The sequence below is a fragment of the Drosophila montana genome, unplaced genomic scaffold (genome assembly GCF_035044405.1).
Source record: "Drosophila montana isolate Dmon_TW-CO22-7 unplaced genomic scaffold, ASM3504440v1 contig_3733_1, whole genome shotgun sequence".
Lineage (NCBI taxonomy): Eukaryota > Metazoa > Arthropoda > Insecta > Diptera > Drosophilidae > Drosophila > Drosophila montana.
In genome coordinates, this window is record NW_026998620.1 from 9,554,823 (window position 1) to 9,579,157 (window position 24,335).

At 41.0% G+C, this 24,335-nt stretch overlaps 1 protein-coding gene across 6 annotated transcripts; it reads right to left on the reverse strand.

Moving 5' to 3' along the window:
• Positions 1 to 751: 751 nt before the first annotated feature.
• LOC135436404 (glutamine--fructose-6-phosphate aminotransferase [isomerizing] 1) lies at positions 752 to 8,364 on the reverse strand. Of its 6 annotated transcripts, none has more exons than XM_064693996.1 (10): positions 8,223 to 8,363; positions 5,345 to 5,405; positions 4,606 to 4,803; positions 4,222 to 4,535; positions 3,995 to 4,136; positions 3,691 to 3,717; positions 3,462 to 3,485; positions 2,317 to 2,438; positions 1,408 to 2,247; positions 752 to 1,345 (listed from the first exon to the last, which is right to left on the reverse strand). In XM_064693996.1, exons 2-10 carry the CDS (start codon positions 5,349 to 5,351, stop codon positions 971 to 973), a joined length of 2,049 nt encoding a protein of 682 aa, XP_064550066.1. In that variant the 5' UTR covers positions 5,352 to 5,405; positions 8,223 to 8,363; the 3' UTR covers positions 752 to 970. The 6 variants fall into 6 exon arrangements, with proteins under 6 accessions (XP_064550066.1, XP_064550063.1, XP_064550069.1 ...); XM_064693993.1 differs by having other exon boundaries at positions 2,317 to 2,474; positions 8,225 to 8,348; XM_064693999.1 differs by lacking the exon at positions 3,691 to 3,717 and having other exon boundaries at positions 8,223 to 8,364.
• Between the last annotated feature and the right edge of the window lie 15,971 nt (positions 8,365 to 24,335).

A 24,335-nucleotide genomic window follows, 5' to 3' on the forward strand; every position in this document is an offset into this window, starting at 1 on the left:
TCCGTATTTCCAAGTACTTCCATTTTACCCAATTTTTGGATATAGTTTGCAGCCCATTTGCCGCAATCGAGAACATATTTAGTCATCCGTAATTCCTAGTACATCCATTTGAACCATTTTTTCGATAAGTTTGTAACCCATTTTCCGCAATCGAGAATATTTTTATTTATTCGTATTTCCTAGAACTTGCAGTTGTTCCTCATTTTTCCGCATACCTTGTCACCCATTTCCGGCAATCGAGAGAATTTAATTTATCCGTATTTCCCAGAACTTCAATTTTTTATCAAATGACGTGGATTTCATCAAATGCCACTTTAGACAGATATTTGAAAAGAACTTAAAGTGGTTGGAGTGCAAAACTACAAACTAAAAACTATGTACTCAACAGTTTTTATTCAATTTTTTACCTGAGTGTACTTTCCGAAAAAAATGAATAACGCGTTTATTCTTTTAATGAAATGCTTTGAAAATGTTGAATCCAATCTAATAGAAACCAACAAAATTTTACACCTTACAATGCCAATAAATATTTCACAAGTTCTTTGGGGCTTTCGATAAGCATTTAGTATAACCTGAACCTGAAAACGGCTCATGAAAAACTTAAAGTAAGCTGATATTGAAGTGTACAGTTAGAAATATTGAATTTGGGCTGACCATAGCACTAAAATTGTAATTTTAGTGTAGAGCCAGGGTAACCTGTAAAGTAATTCAAGAAGCCAACGCTTCGTGCCATATTCGAGCTAAAAATGCATTTAACAAAACAAATTCAATTTAATTTTAGTAAGTAGCTTGCATCTTGATGTATGAAAAAATATTCGTATAATCAAAATGTGTGTGAATCGATTTCGATACATACATGTGTGTGAGAGTATGGGTACATGCATACAGAGATATTCATAGAAATAGTGCGCACGAATGCGCTATAGGTAAGGTAACTGCTCGGAAAATTCCGATTTAGCATTGGGTCTGATTACTCCACTGTCACGGATTTGGCCAAGTTGCGCGGACAGTCGACGTCACAGCCACGCAGCACGGCAATGTGGTAGGATAGCAGCTGCATGGGTATGACTGTAAGGATGCCCTGAAGACAGTCGACTGTGCGGGGAATTTCAAGGTGGCGAGACGAAAAGGCCTTTGTCTCCTCGTCGCCTTCTTCGCAGATGATCACTGGGCAACCCTTGCGCGAGGTGACTTGCTGCAAGGCATTCATGCACTTGACGTAGACTGGATCACGCAGCACGATCATCAGCACAGGCATCGAACCGTCCACGAGGGCCAGTGGACCATGCTTCAGCTCTCCGGCCATTATGCCCTCGCTGTGCATGTAGGTCAGTTCCTTCACTTTCTGTAAAAGTATAAAATATACAATGTTGTTTCCGCTGGGTTTGGTGTAAGTGAAAGACTTACCAGAGCACCCTCTAGGCAAGTGGCGAAGTTGTAGCCGCGACCCATGATCAGCAGCGACTTGTGCTGGTAGAGATCCTTGGCCAGCTCCTGCACCTTGGAGTCGAGCTTAAGAACCTCGCGAATTTGATCAGCAAGTTTGGACAGTGCCTGCAGAATCTCCAGGCGACGCTGCTGCAGGGACAAACGATCCTCGGACATGACCAGCGCGAACATAACCAGCGAGATAAACTGCGATGTGTAAGCCTTGGTGGAGGCAACACCGATCTCGGGACCGGCATTGATGTGGACGCCGCAGTGCGACTCGCGGCAGATGCTGCTACCCACTGTGTTGGTGATGCCAACGATCAGAGCTCCGCGCTGCTTGCAGTAGCGCAACGCCATCAAAGTATCTGCCGTTTCACCGGACTGCGAGATGAAGAAACAGACGTCGTCACGGAATATGGGCGTGTTGCGGTCAAGGAAGTCTGAGGCCAGCTCAACCATGACTGGCAGCTCGGTCAGCTCCTCCAGTAGCTGACGCGTGGCCACGGCACTGTGGTAAGAGGTGCCGCAGCCGATCAGCATCAGACGGCGGCAGCGTTTAATCTCTGGTATAAAGTCTTTAATGCCACCCAGCACAATGGCGTTGCCATCGAAACGGACGCGTCCGCGCATTGTGTTGACCACCGACTCGGGCTGCTCAAAGATCTCCTTCTGCATGAAATAGTCGTAGTTGCCCTTCATGATCTGTTGTATCTCCATTTTCAGTGTGGTTATCTCACGGGAATGCTGATCATCCAAGCTCTTCTTCAGACGATGGATGCTCAGCGTACCATCCCTCACAGCAGCTACATCATCATCCTGAAAGGGTCAATTGAAATAGTTTTAGGGATTGATATTAATTATTGGATGGGTATTTGAATATATTACCTCTAAGTAGATGACACGATTCGTATGCTCGATGACAGCTGAGGCATCCGAGGCAAAGAAGTACTCAACCTCCTTCTCTTCCAGGGGCATAAATTCCGATGTGCTCTCCGAGCGTGGCAACACTGGCAATTCACGAGTTTGTCCATGTGGACGCAACTCTGTTCGGTTAATTTGGCATTTAAATGGTGTTGACGGTGCCAATTTGCATTTGCATTTGCAGTTGCAGTTGCAAGAAGTGTTGCGATTGCGTTTGCGGTTGCGATGTCGATGGCGATGTCGATAGAGAAGCATTTCGACCGAATTTAGTACGGGCAGGCGGCACGCGGTTGTCGGCGGTGCAAGCAATAGCATGTATGCGTGTGTTTATATATGTGTGTCGTTGTGTATGTATATGTGTATGTGCACGTATGTAGGCCCAGTTTATGGTGAGTTTAATGGAGAAATCAGAAACGAAAATAAATAGAATTATCAACAACAGCAGCAAATTATGTATGGCCACAAAAAAACAATCCACCACGAAAGGGAATTTCGGTTAAAATAATTTGAAAATGTATGAAAGTCAATTGGCAATAAAACATTACAAATTGAATTAAGCATATTTATTTGCCAATTAATTATTCACGAATCTATGTATGGACATGCTAAAAAAATGTCAAATAATTACGAAAGTTCGATTGCCAATTAAAAACTATCCCGGTGTTTTTCATTTAGTTTATCAAAAATACAAAAACAAACAAAAATGTCAATTGTGACAAAAGCAATCAGATTAATGGATGGTCAAATTATTAGTAAAATGGGGGCTTAAACAATTTCTTAATCTTTTAATTAAATTAAATGTCAACTTGTATATTGGACGAACAATAAATGACTAAATATATGATTTTTGGTGTTTTGTTATTTCTTTAATATAATTGACTTCAAGTGAAAAACTTATACAAAAGAAAAGAACTGTTTCTTAAGGGATAATTCTATTTGAATTACACGTTTTTAAAATGCGCAACTTAAATACTTTGTTAATGAAAGAAATGGCGAGAGAGAGAGAAATGAAAGTGTAGATGGTATATTTGAAGCCGACAAAAAGCTAATAAGCATGCTTATTTTTATATTCTAGACCTCATAACAATAATATTTAAAATTGTAATTACCTTGGGGCTTGCCAGAGTCGGCATCTAGACAGACGCGAGAGAAAAAAACAAACAATTTTTAAGTAATATGTTTGGTTGTATTAATTAAACATCACCAGCACCAGAAGATTGAAAAGGTAAATTGATTTTGGGATGAAGCGAGAAGTGATTAGCTTGGTTTTATGCGATACACCGATACCCAGCAACCGTCATAAAGCAGAGTTTAATGGGATTTAGATTAGTTGACTACCTTGATCGGAGCTCGGCTTCTTGTCATCTAAACGTTGGAAATTAACACAGAGGGTCAGCAGAGATACGGCAAACGAGGAGGAAGGGTCGCCAAAGGATGCAGTGGGGCGAAAGTGTTGAAAAGTTTCAGAGTGCCGGCAGGGGCGACAGTTGGTTATTTGGAAATAAAAAACGAGCACGTATAACACAGACAGATGCAAGTATGTACACATATCGAGATAAAAGACAAAAGATTTCGTTATAAAAAAAGAAGAGAAGAGAGTCTACGAAAAGATAACTCCTTTTGTTATCTCTGTATCACTTACCTTTGCCGTATAGAATGGGAATGTGATCCGTGGCCAAGCGAGTCTTTGTCTTGATACCGACGAGCAGAGGGGAGCTGCGGCGCGAGGCAACGCACTCGCCTGGGAAATGCTTCGATTTAACAGCAATTGCAAATGCGCCCTCCTTTAAACACGAAACACGAAAGTAGCCACATAATCAAGTGCTCATAATGAACCTTGGTTTCCAATTCAATGGGTGGGTTACTTACCACTTGCTGTATGGCCTGCTCAACCAGCTCACGGAACGAGTAGTTGGGATGCTTCTTCCACAGGTGATGCACCAGCTTGGCAAACACCTCCGTGTCCGTGTCCGACTCGAACTCGTAGCCCTTCTTCGCCAGGAAGGTCTTGACGTCGTTATAGTTGGTGATGATGCCATTGTGAACCACAACAAAGCTATTGCCCTCATCAGAACGTTGTGGATGGGAGTTACGCTCGCACGGCACGCCATGGGTGGCCCAACGGGTATGTGCAATTCCAACGTGCGTGTTCACCAGCTCACTATACTCCTCACCGCTAAAGTCTGTACGAATGTGATGCGATTCGATTTACAACAGTGTTAGCGGATTATTTTAAAACCAACTGCTGCTTACGTTCTTGAATGGCATCCTCCAGCACCTTGACCTTGCCAGTGCGCTTCACCATAATGATATCCTTGTTGTCTGGTGAATCGATGGCTACGCCAGTGGAGTCATATCCTCGGTATTCTAGTCGCTTCAAGCCTGTCAGCAGCAGGTCCAGCACCTCTTGACGGGACTTGGGTGTTAAATAGTTCAAGTAGGCGAATATTCCTTTAGGTAAAGTGTAATCAGTTTATCAGTGATTGTATATATTTAGAATTAATGTCTGCATAATCAGGAAATTCAAATTCGAATACCAGAAAGCTTACTTATGTATGTAAAACTATTTAAAAATATAAACAAATGTATGATAAAAACATTTTGCAAGAGCTAAAGTTATTGAGTTCCAGTCCAAATCCCGACCAGTTATGAGGAAATCTGCATATAAAGCAAAAACCAGTTTGGGCTTGGGCTTTGCAAGTTAGTGCACCACTTGGATAAGTGGCTCAGCGGCTTTGTAGGCGTCCAGTAGAAGTTATTTTTGGAGTCGAGTGAGGCGAAAGGCCGTCGACGCCATCGAATGTAATCGACTATAAATGCCAGCTTTACTGTGTCCGGGGCCCTGAATTCTGTGTTACATTTATACCAAAATTCAGCCTACATACTTTTTTGTTGAAATCTTTTCTTCTGTATATTTATTTCAGTTTTATTGAGAAACATTCTCAATAATTTTGAATTTAAGTATAAATAAGAATTTATTATAATAACTCACCACACATTTTATGACTTGTTCAATTACACAGTATTGCTGAAGAATTCCTTTTGATTAATTCCTTAAATTATGGAAAAACATATAAATTATTGAAGAATGTTAAGTTTGACAAATAATTCAATAATTAAAATAATAAGTATGAGAGAGTATATCATATATTCTCTATAAACAATAAATTGTCCTGAGTTCTCGATAAGAGTATCCAAGAGTCACTAAGGCGTTTCGAGTGGAATTTCAAGCGTACTAATGAAACCTGGTTTCGTCATTGAACACGAAGTAAAGAGAGTCTTAGTTTTAAAGAGGGTAATTGTTAAACTACCCAGACTCTTAGTAATGTGTGTGTGCGTGTGTTGGTGTGTGGCTTGCATGTGTGAGTGTGTGTTAACAAGCGCACGAGTGTTCTTATCAACTCGTCAACTCTTCAGAATATTTCTTTCCGCTGCGGCTACCGGTCTACTTAGTTCTGTGTAGTTCTAGTTCGAGGTCCCGTCCTCGTTCCCGCTGGTGCTTGCTTGGTAAACATGATTTCTCAGTTTTAAATCAAATGGCAATTTCTTGTAGTCAAGATTCTTGTTTTGGTTTTGCGTTTTTTATACCCTGTAGTCATACCAGTAGGAAGCAGAGTCAGTTGTAGACAGACGAATATCTCTGCGACTTTATGGAGAGTACCTAGATATACCTTGATTTTATAGTAAATAAATTAATACATACAAATTTATGATAAAGGAGTTGCGCCATATTGAAACAAAATCAAGCTATATTATAGCGCAAAATCGAATATTGCTTTGAGTGCTCGGATAATAAATATACAGGGAATTTTCTAGTTGAACAATGTCTGCTGTTAATCTTTTACATCTGTTCCTCAGTTGTTGTGTTTATCTAGTTAAATGCGTCGCCAGAAATAAATATGTTTGTATAAATGTAAGTGTGTGTCTCGCACACATAACTGTGAGCGACTCCAGGTCCGGGTCTGGGTTTTGGCTATGAGGGACGACTATGTAAGCATGTATGGATAAAATTTATGCATGTAGATTTCAATCGGAGGCACCACTGCACGCACAAGTTAGAGTATCATTTCTTTTGAATAGGCGTCACAAATTGGATTTTTTATCATTTAGCACAAAACGTGTTTACCGCGCTTCGCTCTGAATCTGTGCCTTGTTCTAGAGCTTCATGGTGAATTGTCAAATGGTCTACTCTTCGGCTAATTCAGGTGCAACACGTACTCAACCGTCTTTGTCTTTGACTTTGCCGTCTTCGCCCGTCTTTCGGGCGACTGTTTATGGTGAGTGTGACAGAATGCTTGAAAGCTCTCACATGCACCCTCGCCACGTCTTCTTCCTCCTCCTCTTCCTCCCCGCCTCTGCATCTCCTCGGTCACGCCCGATGGCTGTGATTGGCATTTTTAATTTGCTTGCCGGGCCGGCCAGGTGCCAATGCTCACAGTTTCGAGTGGCTAGCAGAAATGAAGCCAAGCATAGTACGGTAATTAAAACGATTCACCCGTACAGAATTCATGTGCAATCATTTTGTTCTGGCTTGCATTGGCGCCGATGAGACTCTCGCCTTTCGCACAGCTCACACAGAATGTAAAGACAGTCGGGAAAGCTTTCCACTAATGAATCAATTGTAGGTACAAAGGCCCCAAAACGACTTATCACACGTAGATAAGAGTGGGGGCTAAGCGTTCAAGTAGGCAGGAAAGTTGATGCCCGCCGAGACGTTCCCCTGAAATCAATACCAGTAACTGCTGCACTTTTAATTAATCGGGCAGATCGTAAAACAAGAAGAGCATTAAGTAAGCAACGACAATTAAAGACATAGTGCGACTTAGCGACAAGCTAATCTGAACTTTTCTAATTGGGTACCCTAGTGTAAGCTATTGTAATTTATTAATTAATTTATGATCTATATAAATGTTTACAGAATTAAAATTGCATAGCCATTTAAAATTAAGGTCGTGACGCTAGAAAATTCCACGGAATAGTATCTCAAGAATGGGAAATGGTCTGGCAGTTATCAGCTCATTACTTTTTGAGCAACTATTAATAAAAGAACAATAAAATTGATAAACAAAAACAATATGGTATTGCAATTATTTCATATTGACACCTTTTATACATCAGTTTTGGACCACGTCTGAGCTTGTTTTCTACCAGTTGAGTAAACTCTAACGGAGCACAACGGAGCCAGTCCACCCCTTGGCATTGCGTCGTGGCTTGTTTGTTGGCTCGAGTCGGCAACAATTTGTTGTTTACTCAGTTTGTATATATATTGTAGGGTATTCATGAACGGTTTGCCACTTATTTTTAGATTTGGGGTCGCCCGCATCTACTCGTGGTACTTGCCACTTTTTATCAGTTTTGTTTTGGTTTTTTTTTATGCATTGGGCTGCCTGTCTTTTTTGTGTGTCTGTTGGCTTGTGTGTGTGTGTGTGTGTGTGTGCGTGTATTCGCGGTCTGAAACACCAATCAGCAGTGCTGCAAACAACGAACAGGTATTTTATATAAGACGATACAACGAATTTTGACCGCAATTTCGGGTTTAAAGCGGGTTTTGTTGCCCCATAACATTTTCGTGTTGTTTTTTTTTTTGCTTTTGCATTGTGTTATTAAATAATTCAATTAGTGTTCGTTGCGCTGGCAACACAGCAATACCGCACCACCCAACCGCACCACTCACTCAATATCCAGCAAATTGATTTTAATACCGAATTTTCAACTGTGCGAGGCGTCCAGTCAAGCACTTTGGCCATTTGACTGTCCGTTGTCTTTTGTGGTGGGTTGTTGGTTTACTTTTAATTGCAGCGCGTTAATTACAAACTCTAGATTTGAAATCCACATAAACACAAACAACTAAAAACACAGTCTGCACTCACACGGTATGCACAGCTTGTGGTGGTTGGCTTGTTTAATAGCGAGTGTGGTGGTCGACTTTGACGAGGTAACAAGTTGGTTCGGGTCTGGAAACGCACTTGCTGCTGGCCAACTCCGCTGTAAAATTAACACTGAGCTCACTCTGAAAAGAAACTCACACTAAATGCGCTGCTTTTATAGGCTACCGACCGTTTCGACGCCAGCTCCACATTAGCGCTGCGATCGTTTTTGCCAAACACTGAGAGTCACAGCCAGAGGTATAGCCAGAGGCCGAGCAGCCAATACAACCACTCACACTCACACTTACACACTCATATCCATGCTCATACTCATAGTCATACTCACATCCAACAACAGCCACAGTTGTGAGAGCAAAAGTAAATGTCGCGCTCCAAAAGACAGTTACGCTTATCGCGAGCATTGAAGAGCACGACCCCGAGTAGTGCTTTCGGATTGGGCGCCTACTTTTAACTGCAACTGTATGGTTATATTGGGAATATTAATATATAATTTAGTCTTTTGATGATGAACATTGTAAACATTCAAATTCATATGTAGAAATATATAACTTACATTTTGTGCTTAAAACCAAGGCAAACATTTAACAAGCCTGACATATAAACTAGTGCAGTTTTCATAGCCACTCATCTTGGGTGCCGGCAGGGCATGCAACTGATTTATGTGCTGATGGTGCTTGGTCCGCCCAATCGATGTCGGAAGTCTGTCATCGGCTGGAAATATTATTTGGTCTGCGATCGAAAAATATATTCATATATCAGCCTACGAAGATACTTTCCTTCCTCTGGAACATAAATAGAAATAAATAAAGTAATCATACAGTTGCGGTTAAAAGAAGACGCTCGAACTGAAAGCACTTCTCGGGTTCGTGCTCTTTAATGCTCGCGATAACACACAACTGTTGCTGTTGTTGAATGTGTGTGAGTATGAGCATAGTTAGGAGCGTAAGTATGAGTTTGAGTGTGAGTGCAAATGGTTGTTTTGGGCACTCGGACTGTGCGTCTAGCTATAACTCTCAGCATTATGCTATTGGTATAAATGTCAACAGCATGAATTTTAATCAAAATAAAATAAATTAACATTTAAAATCTTTTAGAAATTTAAAAAAAGTAAATTTTGAGTTTTCGGTTTTCTGCAAATTTGTCATAAAGTAAGTTATCATTTGTCAAACTCTTTGATAAACAATCAAGGCAAAGCGATTGTTGTTGAAAAGCTCTCAGTCTAGTTTTCAAGCTGTATTGATAAAACTTGGCATATATCCATATTTTGTGGTTGGAGGCAGTACAAATGCCATAGTCGGTCGGATCGGATCTCTATAGTTAATGGATCCTAAAGGAAAGATCGGTCTTAAGCAGATTTTTTGCCAAGCACTTACGGCAAATAAATGAACTGCATGCAATGGCCGCACCCAACATAAATATTTAGGTTTTGGCAATTGCACGACTCGTAGGCAAAGCGATTTAAACTACTCTAAACTCGTTTTTTCTGTTTCCAATATCCTCACACAATGCCATTTTAATTGAACTCTGGCATTTAGCCTGCAAGTGTCTCGGTGCATTTATTATGTGTATTCAGCTGAGACAGATTGATTAACATAATACAATATGAAATTTGCGCGTTAGCTGCCGCATCAACTAAAAGGCATTAAATCAATATGCATATTGCATCTATATTATGCGTGGTTTTTCATATTAAATTTCAATTAATTAATTTGTGCACTGACAAAGGAAGTCAATGACATGTGCAAAATGCTTAAATCATTTAAGTAATGTTTTATAAATTGTTTCATTTTATTTATTTTTTAACACAGTTTTATTTTATTTTATTTTTCCATTTCTCTCGCTTTGTTTTGCCCAGTCTATGAGGATGAGTCTATGCGCAGGAATCGTGGCGCCAATTGATGGGTCAATATTTTACATTTCAATAAAGCCCCATCCCATGTGCGGCATGTGGCACATTGTTTTTTTTTACCTCCGTGTAAAATTCAATATGCATAAATTCATAAAATACCAACTGCAGCTTTGATAAAAAATAAAATAATAGAAAATACAAAATGTGAATATTTAATTTAGCCGACAATGTAACCAAGTGGTATGAGGTATTGGACACATGTAGAAAATACTAAATGTCACTAATGAAGACCAATTTAAAGCTCGAGGCTGGCTGGAGCAAAGTATTGCCAAATCCCCAAACTGGTTTAATATACAAATTATGCGTTAATACAAATTATTTCTGCTCGTTTGTGCCGTACCACCGTACCACCACCTTAAAGAGCACCGGTTTTTTATACGTCAGTAACCTGAACGATATAATATAAATATTTATGGTTTTTTTTTTTCTAACTCTGCCGCCAGCAGCAGTTGTCTGCTGTCCTACCTCTGGGTTTTGAATCTGTTTTGGCTTCTGTTATCGTAGTCAGTTTTTGTTTTGTTCATAATAACTGACCTTGACTTCCATTCGAAAGGAAAAGTGATGCTCCAACTGGCGACTCGTATTAAAAACCTGTCTTTAAAAGACGCAGCTTCCCAAAAACCGTCAGCAAGAGCAACATAGTGTAATAGGGTAGAAAGAAGCTCTGTTGTAGATATATCGAGAAATCAATAGCTCCAATCTATAACGAGTTGTTTGCAAAATTATATTATAGTAGATATATTTTCATTATGTTTTCTTTTCATACTCTCCCAACTCGCATTTCTCTCTCGCTCTCTCTCAGCGGAATTTCTTACCTGTAAAAGGTAACCGCTATGCGCCAATGGTAAAAACGAGTTTCGAGTGGATTTTTAAATATATTGCCTGGCCCAACTGGCCACCAGAAGTATCGAGTGCAAGTCGCAGTCAAGCCGGCCCAGCTGACCTTGCTTTTAAACATCTTGTGCTACCGGCAGACCTCTTACTTCCATGCTATTGTTCACAGAGGGGCATTGCTGGGGGTAATGCAGCTGTTGGCCGCCAACTAGACAGACTCTACAGAACATTTAGCACAGTTCTTTGTCATTTTCATATGGCAAATAATTATAATACCCTCGAATTTGTGCAAAAATTATTAGACTGCGCCACGTCAGTTTCAGTGAGACCCAATGCGGAAAACACACATCATACTCACTTTCCAAACTAGTTTTACAACGCCCCGACAAAGAGCTAGGTGTGGCCATTGTGCATCAAATCAGGAAAGTGTTGTGCTTATCAATGCGTTGATAAGTAAAAACAAAACCTATCTACTATTTGCTGAAAATATAATAAAAAGGCCAACGAGGAAGTAAGGCTGATGCAAAAAGTGTTTGAATTTTTTGATTTTTTACACTGCGCACTTAGTATAAGACTAAGTAAAAAAGTAGGATTAAAATATAAGTAACCATAAAATAATGGAATTTTTTTATAAAAAATCCATTGAATAACTCATTTAATATATAAAAAGGAAACCCATATAGTTTTTGCAAATACCTAGTGTAAATTGATGCACACGGAAAATTTTTTGTTTTTATAACTTCTACTTTCTGACTTACATTTCAGAAAATGTTGTAGCTGAAATGTTTCAAAGTCACTTTCAAAGTTTTATCTGTAGCAGCAAATTAAAATTAAATACGATGAGTGTACACTTGCATCCTTGGCAGTATGTCAAGAGAGCTCAAGATGTTGAACTACTCGGAAAGCGCATGTCGGTAAAAAACGTATTTATATGAGACAAATTGGTGCAACTACCAGCCAGCCCCTTTGACATCAAGCACCATTTTCAGTTTCAAAGCAACGGGCACTTAACTATTGTTGTCCCCTCGAAATCCCCTCAGTTATCACCTAGTACCCAGTCTAGACGCATGTGCGAAATAGTCTTCAAATGCGGCGAACACTAAAAGTTCCAAATCCAAATCTTTATCTAGCGGTGAATACTTTTACTTATGACACCATCCGTGGGCTCAAATGGGCCTTAAGCTTGGTGCTAAGATCAACGTCAGCAGCAAGTTTAGCAAAGTGTTCCTTTGGGCTTCTAACTCCTTGTGCTCTGAACTATCTTGTCATCATAAAAAGTTGAATATGAGTGCATAGTTTTATGGACTTGCTTTATATTTCGAGTTTATGCCTAGGATCATTTTATCATTTTCAAATTTGTTGGCTGACTTGTGTCTTTATATTCTGAGAGAATGCTGTGTAGATAATTATGATACCAACGTGGATTAAAGTTCCTTGTTTCCTATATCAAGGGGGAATTTCTTCAGTTCGTTCAAGGAAATTTATGTGATAGGGTGCGAGTTCTAATGCCAGCCGGCACTTTGTTTATTTAAATAAAAATTTTACAATAATATGAAACAACTGAACTAAAGGCAAATTCACAGCGGCCATTAATTAAATTTATGCACAGGCATTGCCGTCTGGCAAGGACGAGCCCCGAGGCAGTAAAAACATCAGGCGGAAGAGCCAACAACACGGCAGTTGGCGGTTGCGGTGTGAGCTATGGCTACGGAGATTGTGACAATGGTGGTGCCGTCGATGTTGCTCGGTGGTTGCAAGAAACTGTGTCCTGCTCGGCCACACCAAGAGGCAAACCCGAAAAGTATAAAAAAAACCCGACCGGCAGGCGAAATACTCGTACATAAAACGAGAAAATATTTCAAATAATTCGCTTGCCTGCGCCCGGGTCGGTGGTGTGGGCGGCCTGCTTGTTGTGAGTGGTGGTGTAACCAAGACGCAACCGGGCTGCTTGTGGCGGCACCAATTATGGAAGTAAAATTTATTATTTTTTATTGTTGCTGTAAAGTAAATCGAGTGTTTGTAGTTATATCGTATGTGTGCCTGCCTGTGTGAGTGCCGGCATGTGTCCGTGTGTGTATGATTGTTGTGCTTTCATATTTTTCCATGGCTATGAGGCCATTGTGTACAATTTTCACATGACTGCGATGCTGTTGCTGTCGTCGGGTCTCTGCTTTATTTTTAGTGTTTTTAGTGCTTGGGTCAGTTGTTTTCGGTGTCACTTAGTTTATAAACTATTTATGCCTTCCACTGCAGTAAATTCTTATTTTGGCATTTGCGCTTTTGTTGCTCTGTGTGATGGCACACGTGTGGGCACAAATAGAGTGAAATCGCTGAACGATAAACATACACTCACAGGCATACATGCAAACAAATTTGCAAACAACAAAAAATCAAGCCAAACGTAGGTAGAGGCAAAAATAATTGAAAGTTTTGGCTTGTGGCAAATACAAGTACAGAGTACAGGCCATAGACAGGACAGCATAACCGGCTGTCCACCAACATAGGCGCTTGGCCCGAACTTCTTGTACTTGTTTTAGCTGCCTCACCAGAAAAAGTGCCACAACTTTTGATTTATTTCACTTTAGTTCGCCCAACAATCTGCACTCGACGGTTGGCACAGACTGCGGCAATACTCACTGTACAATTAAATTAAAAAGTAATTTAAATTTCGCACAATCCAATGCAATTGTTAACGCCGAGCGGTGCAATATGCTGATTCCAATTAGAGAGTTCAATTTAATTAGACACGTAAACAATGTAAACAAATTTTGCTTATGACCGTAAAGATGAAAGATAAAACATCTTCCTATCCACTCGTGGCAAGCCAAGGAATCGATTTCTTTGTTTTCTGGCAGATGATTAAAAAGCTATACCATAATTGCATACTTTTAGGATGAATATTAAGATATGTTCGAGCTTTTAAACAATATGCAAAGAGATTGCAAATACAAGGTATACTTTCGAAAATGTTACAGCAGACTTTTGTAAGCATCTCAATGCTTTAAGAAAGCGATCGGATACGTATTATCACACTCAGCCTAAGGCTGTTGTCGTTTAGCCCATAACAACTTCCTTCGCGTTAATGGCCATGAAAGGTGTAAAATGCGGCATAGAACAAAGACACTATTCGCAGCTAATTTAACATTAAAAGGCTATGAATGCCAGCGTGGAGATAAGACCTAAAACGATAACACAATCGCCTGCATTGAGGAGCACTCGTAAGACAATTGCGAAGACGATGATGGCAAAAGTAACGTCGCATTCATTTGGTTGCTTTAATAAAAGTTAATGTGAATTTTAAATGAAACTCGTAAATCGGCGTCGTCAAAGCGGGCCATATGACGCCTGAGTGTTGTAGTTGGGTAGGGGTCACGACCCCCATCGGAGGGGGTTAAGGGAAATCCGTGTCGCGCGCCAACGTCATAAAAGTTAAGCGAATAACAAATGTGACGACGTTGGACGAGTTCCCGACGCGTCACATCGGGCAGGAGGAGTGATGCTCGTAAATAATTTAAATGTAATCGTCAACATCCGCAATGACATTTAAGCACGTGCCTACAATCGACCCCTGCCCCAGGTCAGATCCACCCAGTGAGCGCTACGGCCAATGCTCGCCCGTCAGCCGGTAAAATCTCTCGTAAATTATAAATTAAATATTTACACCAGATTGTGAACACTTTGCGTTTATTAATATCCAGTGGCTTAGGTGCGGCAATTTCCCAGACAACAAACCACGCATCCGCCTAGGCGAGCTGCATTCATCCTGCCAGGACTGGCATTGCCACGCCCACTCCCACTCCCACTCCCACTGCCACTGCCGGTGCGTGCGTTTACGTAGAGTAATTAAATCTCGGAAATAATTTGACATGCGGAGTCAACGTTCTTCATCAACGGCTGGCGCTTTAATTCCATTTTAATATTGGAGATTTTAATTAAATTCCTAATTTCAAGCTGGCACTTGCACGTCCTGTCTAAATTATTTAAAGTAAATTATGACAACTACACCACTAAGAGGACTCTTGACTTGTGGGCTTGTGGCTTGGGCATTTCCGGCAGCGGTTACCAAATTTACAACTAAAATATTTCAAATTCCAAAGCAGTTCCCGTTCGTACAAACACAAAAACCCAATAAAACCCAACCCATTTTCCAGCTGGATTGCTCTCAGGTTTCGAGTTTCATTGTAGATTGATTTTCTATTAAATCCTAAGTACCTATTGTCAAAAGCAACATTTCAATATCAATTATGCACTTTAATTATTTTGTGCCGAAATGTGTGTTTACTTTTACAAATTTAAGCCAATGTTCATATTGAAATTAATTAAATATAGTGATATTTTAACTTAAAGCTGAGCAGTGTCACATTAGGAAAAGCTTTAAGCAGTAAACAAATAAATGAAAAGTAGGTTACATATTTGAATTACAATTTAAAGGCAAACAAACCGCATAACCAAGCCCGATGTAATTATTGACAAATTACAAAATCAACAAACCACCGAACCATAAACCAGCATCAACAAATTAAAATGTCGGCCGGGATAAAATAACATTTATTATTCGCAATAAGACTCAACAATGATGAATGGATAACTAAGCCACGCCTGCTGCTACCACATGCCGTAGGCGAAGGAGTAAACCAGGAAATTACTTGCGACCGACTGAATACACAGATTATATACAGATTACCACAACGCCGGTTACTCCTATAAGCCGCCATGGTTGCCCTATAATCTAAAATGTCATTCAATTTAGTTTATTGTACATTAAAAGACTTGGTTTGCGGTCAAGGTAAAAACTGACTTTAAGTATATTCATATGTTCAAGTATTTTATTCGCTATATTCCCACGTGTTACCTAGGCCAGGCCACTTAGTACTCAATGAAATTATTTTAACAGAAACATATTTGAATTGGAATTCTAAATAATTGTAATATTTGTGGACCTCAGTTGAATGTATCAGCCGGCCGCATTTAAAATATTGTTTTTTCTTTTTTTTTATAAATAAAGTTGAATGCATAAAATTATTAAAATAACTGGCAAATCATTTTTGTGAAAATGTATCGCAGCTTCATGCTGTTTGCATTGAGCATAAAAATGATTGACTCAGCTTTTTCATCGGTTTGCATTTGGCAATATTGGGAAAAGATACTTCACTTTATGTTATTGACTTTGTGTCTTAATGGAATCATGAGCGGGGCGTGCTATGGCATCAAGAGCTTTGTTCTTAACAACATTTACATTCAAATTTTCACGTGGCTTTGCTGCTGGAATCAGCTCAGCTCTAAGTAGTTTGACTATCCTTGGCTTAACCAAACTTTTAAGGCTAATTGGATTCGTTCCTTAGAGCGCTTTGTGCTTTAAATAGGAAAATATATTTTTCTTTTTCTTATTTCCAACAGCATTATTGATAAAAAACATAAAAACTTGCGTAAATGGAACACTAGGAGTTCTCAAAAAAGTTTAATTTAATTAGTATTTAAGCCCGTTTTATTTTCCCAGCTCCACTGGATACGATTTTAATGAGTGGTGGGCGGGTCTGAATCAGCAGCAGAGAGCTGGTGATGGCTGACAGCTGCTCCCATATGTCCGGGTGGGAGTATAATAAATTTTCATGAGTTTTTACTAGAAACAATAGATGGTATTTACTTTGTGATTTATTTGGTGAGTTGTGGTTAACAGAACAGCTTTCTATTCTTGTTGTTCTGCTTCTGCATATTTATTTTCGCTTCAAAGCTAACCGTCTTCGTATTTAAAAGGAAGAGCAACTGCGGCCGCCATTATTATTCCTGCAGCACGCGTCGGTGAGTCCTTGGAGCGAGCGAGGGGGCAAACATGTCAACATTTACCACAGCCGGCATAAGCCTTGAACTCTCTTATCCGGCAATGTACTCTTATATCTGTATGTGTACATACATATGTACATATGTGTAGCTCACATCAATTTGCACACATGTTTGTGAGTGTGTGCGTGTGTGTGTTGCAAGGTCAAAGTGTTTTGTGCGGAAGAATTAAGTTTATTTCAAATTTGTAAGTATCTTTCATAGCTGGTTCTACTTTCTTGTGCGTGTTACACAAGGTCACACATATACATATATATACACATCATCAAAGTACATATTATGATATGCATGTATATTTTTTTATTTTTAAATGCTTGCTTGCGTAAATAATTCACGCTGCGTCCCTCCCGCGTATCTACGTCAATTTTGCATTTATCGAAGTAAATATAAAGCACAAACAACGGCCCGCTTTTCAATGTTTTATATATGTATATAATGCAAATATAGAAATTTTTCAACTTAATTAGCAAAAAACTGAAAGTTTTATTTTACCGTCCGATCGGTTTCAAACTCATTTTCAAAGATCTTTGAGAGAATTTATTTTGTAAGTGTCAAATAATTGACACCTATTGAAAAGAAAAGTTTCTTTTTCTAATGGACAACAGGAAAATATTCCATTTTGATTCCTCTTTGATACTTAAGTTTCATAAGATATTAACCAAGATAACTACTATATGTATTAGTTGTTTAAGCTTTTCGAAGAATAACCAAATAGACTGGGACCACGATCACTTGTTAAATTGTTGACGGGAAATCTAATAAAATTGCATGAAGTTGAGTTCCGCTGAAGTGATAATCTGAAAGCAAACAGTTATTTTCGCGGATGCATCCCGGCTTCAACATTGTAATCAGCGACATGTCTTTATGGGCGTGGTTGTCTGCTCCAAGACTCGACATTTGCTTGCTTAGGGTCGAGTCCATTTTGCTGCCAGGGCAACCCGTCCCATGTTTAGCGGGACGCAAATGAGATAATCAGAGCGAGAACTGGGCCGACGTCCGGCTGCATAAAGTAATTTTGCGCTGCGCAGCAACGTTTTTAATAATTTAATTCATGCTGTCCACACGGAAAATAAAAGGTGCCATAACGGTAGAATTTATGGTTATAATTTATACTGCTATGAAGATATGTTTGTTCGGGTCAAGTATAATTTAAGATTAAACAGGAATCGTTTTATTTTCATTCAACACATTGAAACCTGGTCTGTCTAGACCAAACAATTTATCGTTCTCTCAGACAAACAGTTTGACAGTCAACAATATATATATGCGAAAATTTAGTTTTCTGCTCTTGTATTACTAAATTACGATTCTTATTAACCAATTACTTGAATGCAAGGTACACGTAGAAAATTAGTATCATATCGTTCTAAGCAAAAATGGCTGCTACAACAACGTTAATGCAAAGTTTAACCACGAAAATATAATACAATTTTGCAGCGAGCTACCTTGTGGGCAACAATAAATAATTCCCAGCCCAGTTGCACTATTGAAGTTTGTTGAAAGTTCTGCAGTCGAAAAACTAATCCGCTAACATTTTTGATAGTTGATGGCGGGGCACGATGTGCTAATGCGTCGATGAGAACTATTCCGCACACGAATTTTGGAAAACTCATTAAGTCCCCGCTGAACTCGGCGCGATCCTAATAAATTTGCAAACTTTGCCGGCTACACAAAACAAAGTTCAAAACTCTAGTAAAATATACAATTTTATGCAGCAAGTGAGGCCTATTCTCATTATGTTACATTTTTTTGGTTGGTTCAGTTTCTAAACAGTGCTTGCGTATTAATTGGAATGAGAAAATCAATGGGATAATGTCCTTGAAATGCACATGTTAATTTTTAGTTAAGAACAAGAAGATTTTTATTTATTATCTGACTATAGCACTCAACATATTAAGCAGATTCTACACATTTAATTTGAAGTGTTTATTAAAAATAATAGGGAGATGAGTGCTGGATGCTTGTTTATAAGAGTGTTCCAAGGCAAGTGTTTGTTCAACGTCGAATTCCAAAGTTTTCTTACCAACTTTAGCACTTATATAAATGCCACATGCACACGCACGCACACTAACACACAGCTTGCGTAGAGATGCATGCAGGCAGAGGGAATTAACACACACTGTCGTGCACCCACTCTGAATCACACTCACGCACACCCACAGGCATGTCTGGGGGCCATTGGCATATAAGTAGAAGCCGTTCGTGTCCATATGCGTGTCTGGCGGCCTCTTATAGTCTACATCACAGTTATTGGCATCGTTTAACGAGCATTAAACGGTTGGCAAATATTTACGACTGTTACAATGCAAAGCTCTTTGAAGAGTCGGGGACCACAGAAGCGAACGTTGTCGGTGGTAAGCGAAAGGGTAGCAGTTCCGTGCTAGAGTGCATATCTTCTGGTTATTTGAGCAAATAATGTAAAGTGCTGGTTTCCATTTTAATTGCACTATTACACTGCCACACACACACTCATACGTCTTAGGTGAGAGTTGAAAGTGCATTAAGAATCACTAGAATCAAATAAGCTGCTGTGCCATAAGCTGAGCTTAAGTCACGGCTACAGTTATAGCAAGTTACAACTGTGGATTGAAAGGGGCCTTTTCAGAGGCTCCCAAGACGCCTATGTGGACGTATAAGTTACCTAATTGAATTCACGCGCAGTAGATGCTGCGTAACAATGGGCGAAGCCTCCGGGCGTTGGCGGCAGTAAAGTGCAAAATTCAATTTAACTGCATTTCACTTTGCGTACCTCGTATCTCACGGGCCGTACGTCCAAGTGATGAATGCACGGCATTAATCTGGCAGATACGGAACGACTCCTAACTGTCAGACGTGCTTGCAGAAGCAAGGCGGGCGGGTAAGGGACAATTGTGTCAGTCACAGCGACAAAATGAATAGCGACATGTGCCTCAGTTGCCTTAGTTGGCTTCATAACGCACAAAAGCGCATATTCAATTTTAGCCGAAGTTATGCCGAGGACGGACATTAAATAGGTGAATCATTTTCTGCCCGACGCCCAGCGACTTGTTATGTAAATCCCACGCATATCTGTTGCATTTGAAAGGGAGATTAAATCAGGCTTAAATATTCTGGCTGTGCTCTTGGTTGATTTGCGCTGTTTTTTTCTTTTCCTTATTCCTTTTTTTTTCGTCTTGGCTGGCCGCCTACAAAATGCTGTTCGGGCGGGGCTATGTCAATGGCACCATCAACTTCTAATGCAAATCCCAATTGCCAGCTAGGGCAGTCAAGCGATTGGTGTCAGCTCCGTCCTGTCTACGCTTCGCCTTCTGAGTAAACAAAAACAAACCGCAAAGATTCGCATACAAATAGATTTGGCTGGCATTTTTTTCTTTGGCTGTTTGCGGAATTGGGGGCCGGGTGGGGTAGGCGCTGGAACAATAACAGGCGCTAGTGTATAATTAGATCGACTTTGTAATGGCGGCCAACATGGCGCTAAAAATGTCTGCCACAGCACTTTATCGCACCAGCCTGCCTCCCTCTGCAACAACCCCGCCCCGCACCGCCCCGCACCGCCCCGCCCCCGCCCGCAGGATACAAGACGCCCTCATTTAACTTACTTGTTTGTTGTTCTTGTTGCCATCGTTTGGAGCGCTTTCGGTACTCGTGCGAATATAAATGCCAAAAGCAAGCTCAAGAAATTAATGTGCGCTCCGGCACGTTGTTGTTTTTGCTTGAACTGCGTACTGAAGCAGCCCCGAAAAGTCGACCAGGACCTGCACAAATTCAAGGAACCATCGCCTTAAAGCAACCCATGTGATTGCGGCTGCTACGCTTGCCCAAGCCAGATGCTGATGTATGGTGCACAGACAGCCGGCAGCAGGCAGTTTGTTTAATCAAAGCACAACAACAACAACAACAACTTGATCAAATTTTCACATTTAAATGCGCACATTTTAATGCATTTAGCGATGGGAATGGCACGCAGAGCTGAATCCGGCGGCACCAGCACCTTCGCCATCACCAACACCGAGACCAACACCATTGTCGGAACTGCATGCAGCTCATTTCCCGAGCGCACACGCTGTGCAAATATTGTGCCATCTGTTGTACTGCTTCACTCCTTCCATCGTTGCGTCATTGTGGCAGCACCCAGCAGCGGGCACCCTGGCCGCGCTGGCGATTGGCGTACATTAGGAGAGTGAGAGAGAGAGAGGAAAAGAGTGTGCGGAAGCGGATGCGAGTCCCACTCACGATAAGTGCCTTTTGTACATAAGTGCAGCCCACTGCAGCTCGTAGCAATGGAGTCCCTGACGTAGCCAGAGGAATGAGAGACTGCACGGGCATCAGGAGTCAAATGTGAAATTAATTTCCAGCAATTGTTCGACACAACGAACAGAAATCACAAAGAGCTGGGCAGGCTCTGCAGGAGCTGGGGCAGGATGGAAACACTTGGCGGCGCAGCATGGCAAACAGCTTGCTGCGCAAAATTGTTCCTAGTAATTTGTCTCCGCCATCGTTGGCGCTGCTGTGGTGCGGGCGATGGGGGTGGAGGGACGGAGGGGCGAGGAGGCGTGTCCCGGAATGAAGTTTATTTCTGCAGAAATAATGAACTGAAGGTTAAATAATTTATGAAGGCAATTGCCAAATGAAATTCGATTCGATTCGTGTAGATTTAAGCCCTGAACTTGTGAGCGTCGAACTTTTTTGCCTATATTTGTCCGTATTCGCCAGAATTGTCCATAAATTATTAAATTAGATGCTCGTTTTATTTTAATGTGTCCTTGCAAGTTTGGGTGCTTGTTTTGTAAGTACAACATGAAAAGCAACAGAATGTAAAGTTCCCCTTGGATGCCATTCTCCCCGCTACCTTATCGTGCAAGGACAAAGGATTCAACGATGTCGCACAGTCACTGCAACATGCCACACAGTTGCAAAGCATTTAAGGAGTCTGCAAAAAGCGGGCACCACTGAAGTGAAGTGAATTGCCACTTCTTGCTGCACTGGCCCGGACGGCGGTGGTAATGCCACCCAATCCGTGGGCACCAGTCCGGCTGTGAGGAGTACAAACGACTGCAAATGAGGAGTAGGTGGCGCGATAAAACGCCGCAGTTGCGTAACAGTTGCCGGGAGCATTCACAGAACTGTAGCTGGATAAGAATGAGACGTGGCGAAGTGCACGGAGGGCATAGGAAGGCTTTGTATCTGGTTTTTGTTGCCGTGCTGCATGTGCGGTTCGTGACTGTAGCATTTCTCACGCTGAGCCCTCGTATATCTGTGTGGGGTTTTTATGCCCATTAACGCCTCGCAAAGACAGCTGAAAAGGAAGCGCTAAAAGAGTTTTATGTGTTTAAGGAAATGCAGCGCCACATGCTTGGCGATGACAACTACGCGACAAGGACGACGACGGTCCACGCCCTCAGCCCTAGCCTCAGTGGAGCGGTAATCAGACGACTGGCGAACTTGGCCAAGTGTGGCGACAACTGCGACCGTCTGTTTTGTGCTTTTTATAACGCCCCCAAACGCCACACTCCGCAGAAATGCAGACTGACAAGCTGCACTGAATGCACATTTTGTGCCTTGAATGCCTTCAAGAAATATGGTAGCCCGCATTGTGAATGCGTCTCCTTCGCCGCAACAATTTGTGCCGCCTTTGAATACTGCATGCGTCTCATACCCCCCCTGCTTCACAGCTGCAAACACTTGACATCACGTCAAGAACTTCAAGCTTGTCATGCCTATCCTCCGCTCCCTCGATTTTTAATATTATTGTGTTCAGCCTGAGACTCGGAAATGTTGCTGTCGGTACATGTCTATATGTATCCAAGCGGAGCTAACAATTTACTCCAGGTTGATATGATACGTTAACATAAATATTATCTCAAGCGAGAATATTCAGACTAAAAATGAGTTCAGAAAATGGTTGAAATATTAAAAAAAAAGTATCGAAACCAATCCAGCGCACAATTAAACAATAATTATATCTTAAGTTCTATGAAAATATTAAATTTGTTCGTTCCATTCAGTAGATACACATTTAGTTGCCCAGATAGCAAGCAATTGGTAGTGTATCAATCTTAAATAGAACCATGGAACAGACTAGTCATTCATTATCTTTGGTCTCTCGGTATCGATGCACTTTAATGTAGCTGGCAGCAGCAATGTTTCAGCAGCACATTGCGTGATTGACAGCTGCAACGTCAAAGGCAACACTCTGCATTTCAAAAACATTGTTTACAATCTTACATCTTGTGGTTGCGCCTTTATGAAGCCACAACGGTGCCAACTGCAGCAAATGGGCTGCGGCGCAACCAGACCGCAGTGGAGTGGTGGAGCGGGGCGGAAGTCGCAACACTGGCAGCAATCATGCCAGACACTTGCCACGATGGCATCAACCATCATCATTTGCAGCGCATCTGCTGCCTTTTTGATAAGCTCCAGCTGCAGCTTCCATTATCGAAGTGGCAATCCTGAGCCAAAGGATTCTTTCCATTCATCATGTTGGGAATCGCATTCGTATTCAGAATTGTAATATTGTGAAACTCAATTTCAGTATAGCCAGAAACTACCTGCAAAGAAGCCAATCCTACTGTGCGAATGAATCTATTGGGCTCTTAAAGTACACTTTAAGAGCACAGTCATGCGCTTACTTAATTGTGACAGTGTCAGCTGGGTTCTTCCAGTGCGCACGCTGCTAATTTCCGACTCTGCGATATGCACCTAGTGTCAGCCGTCAGCCTCAGCGGAACTCAGCCATGTGAGCGCAGCCCCTAACCTTCAGATGTCAGCACTGACACCTCGCCTGGGTCGCTTAGTGGGAACAGGTATTTTAGAAACTTTTTCTGCATATGCGAGCAAATATTTTTAGCTGTTTTTAGCGGTTGCAACGGTGCGAATTCGGCCCCTCCACTCCTTTCCATTCCATGTTTGTGTTTTGTGCTCATCGGTGTGAAAACTTCAGTATGTAAATTACTATTTTCCCTCAGGCGAGTGGGTTGCCCAAATGGGTGGAGCTGAATGCACTGAAAGCGAAAAAGGAACCACGCATTCCTCAACGCCATAAAATGCACATTTTTTTAAATTTATTTAAATTTTTATTAGACTTAAGTCGACCAGTCGACTTGGCTGCACATTCATATGCTGAAGAGGTGGGTCGCCGTTTAGCTTGACAAGCTTGATAAGGAAACTTAAACGGAAAGCAATGGAGGAGCGAAGGCTAGCACATAAAACCGAAGTGACCATTTCTCAAAAAAGGCGTTTCTAGAGCTACTCAACTGGCGTCCACATGAATTATTTTTTGTCTGCAACCAATGTGCAAAGTATGTGCAAATGTATGCAGAGTTTACCAGTAGACATGTATACACAATTATTTATTTAACCAATACAATGAGAGCTTTTCGAATATTTAAAACACATGAAAAAAAAATCCACATTTCCCAAAATAATTCATTCGAATTTACGTTGTTCAAATTCGATTTCTGGTGCACTTTTAGAGCTGCATTTAAATTATATTCCAACACTTTACGACTCAACAGAGGTAAGGGCACGACCAGACC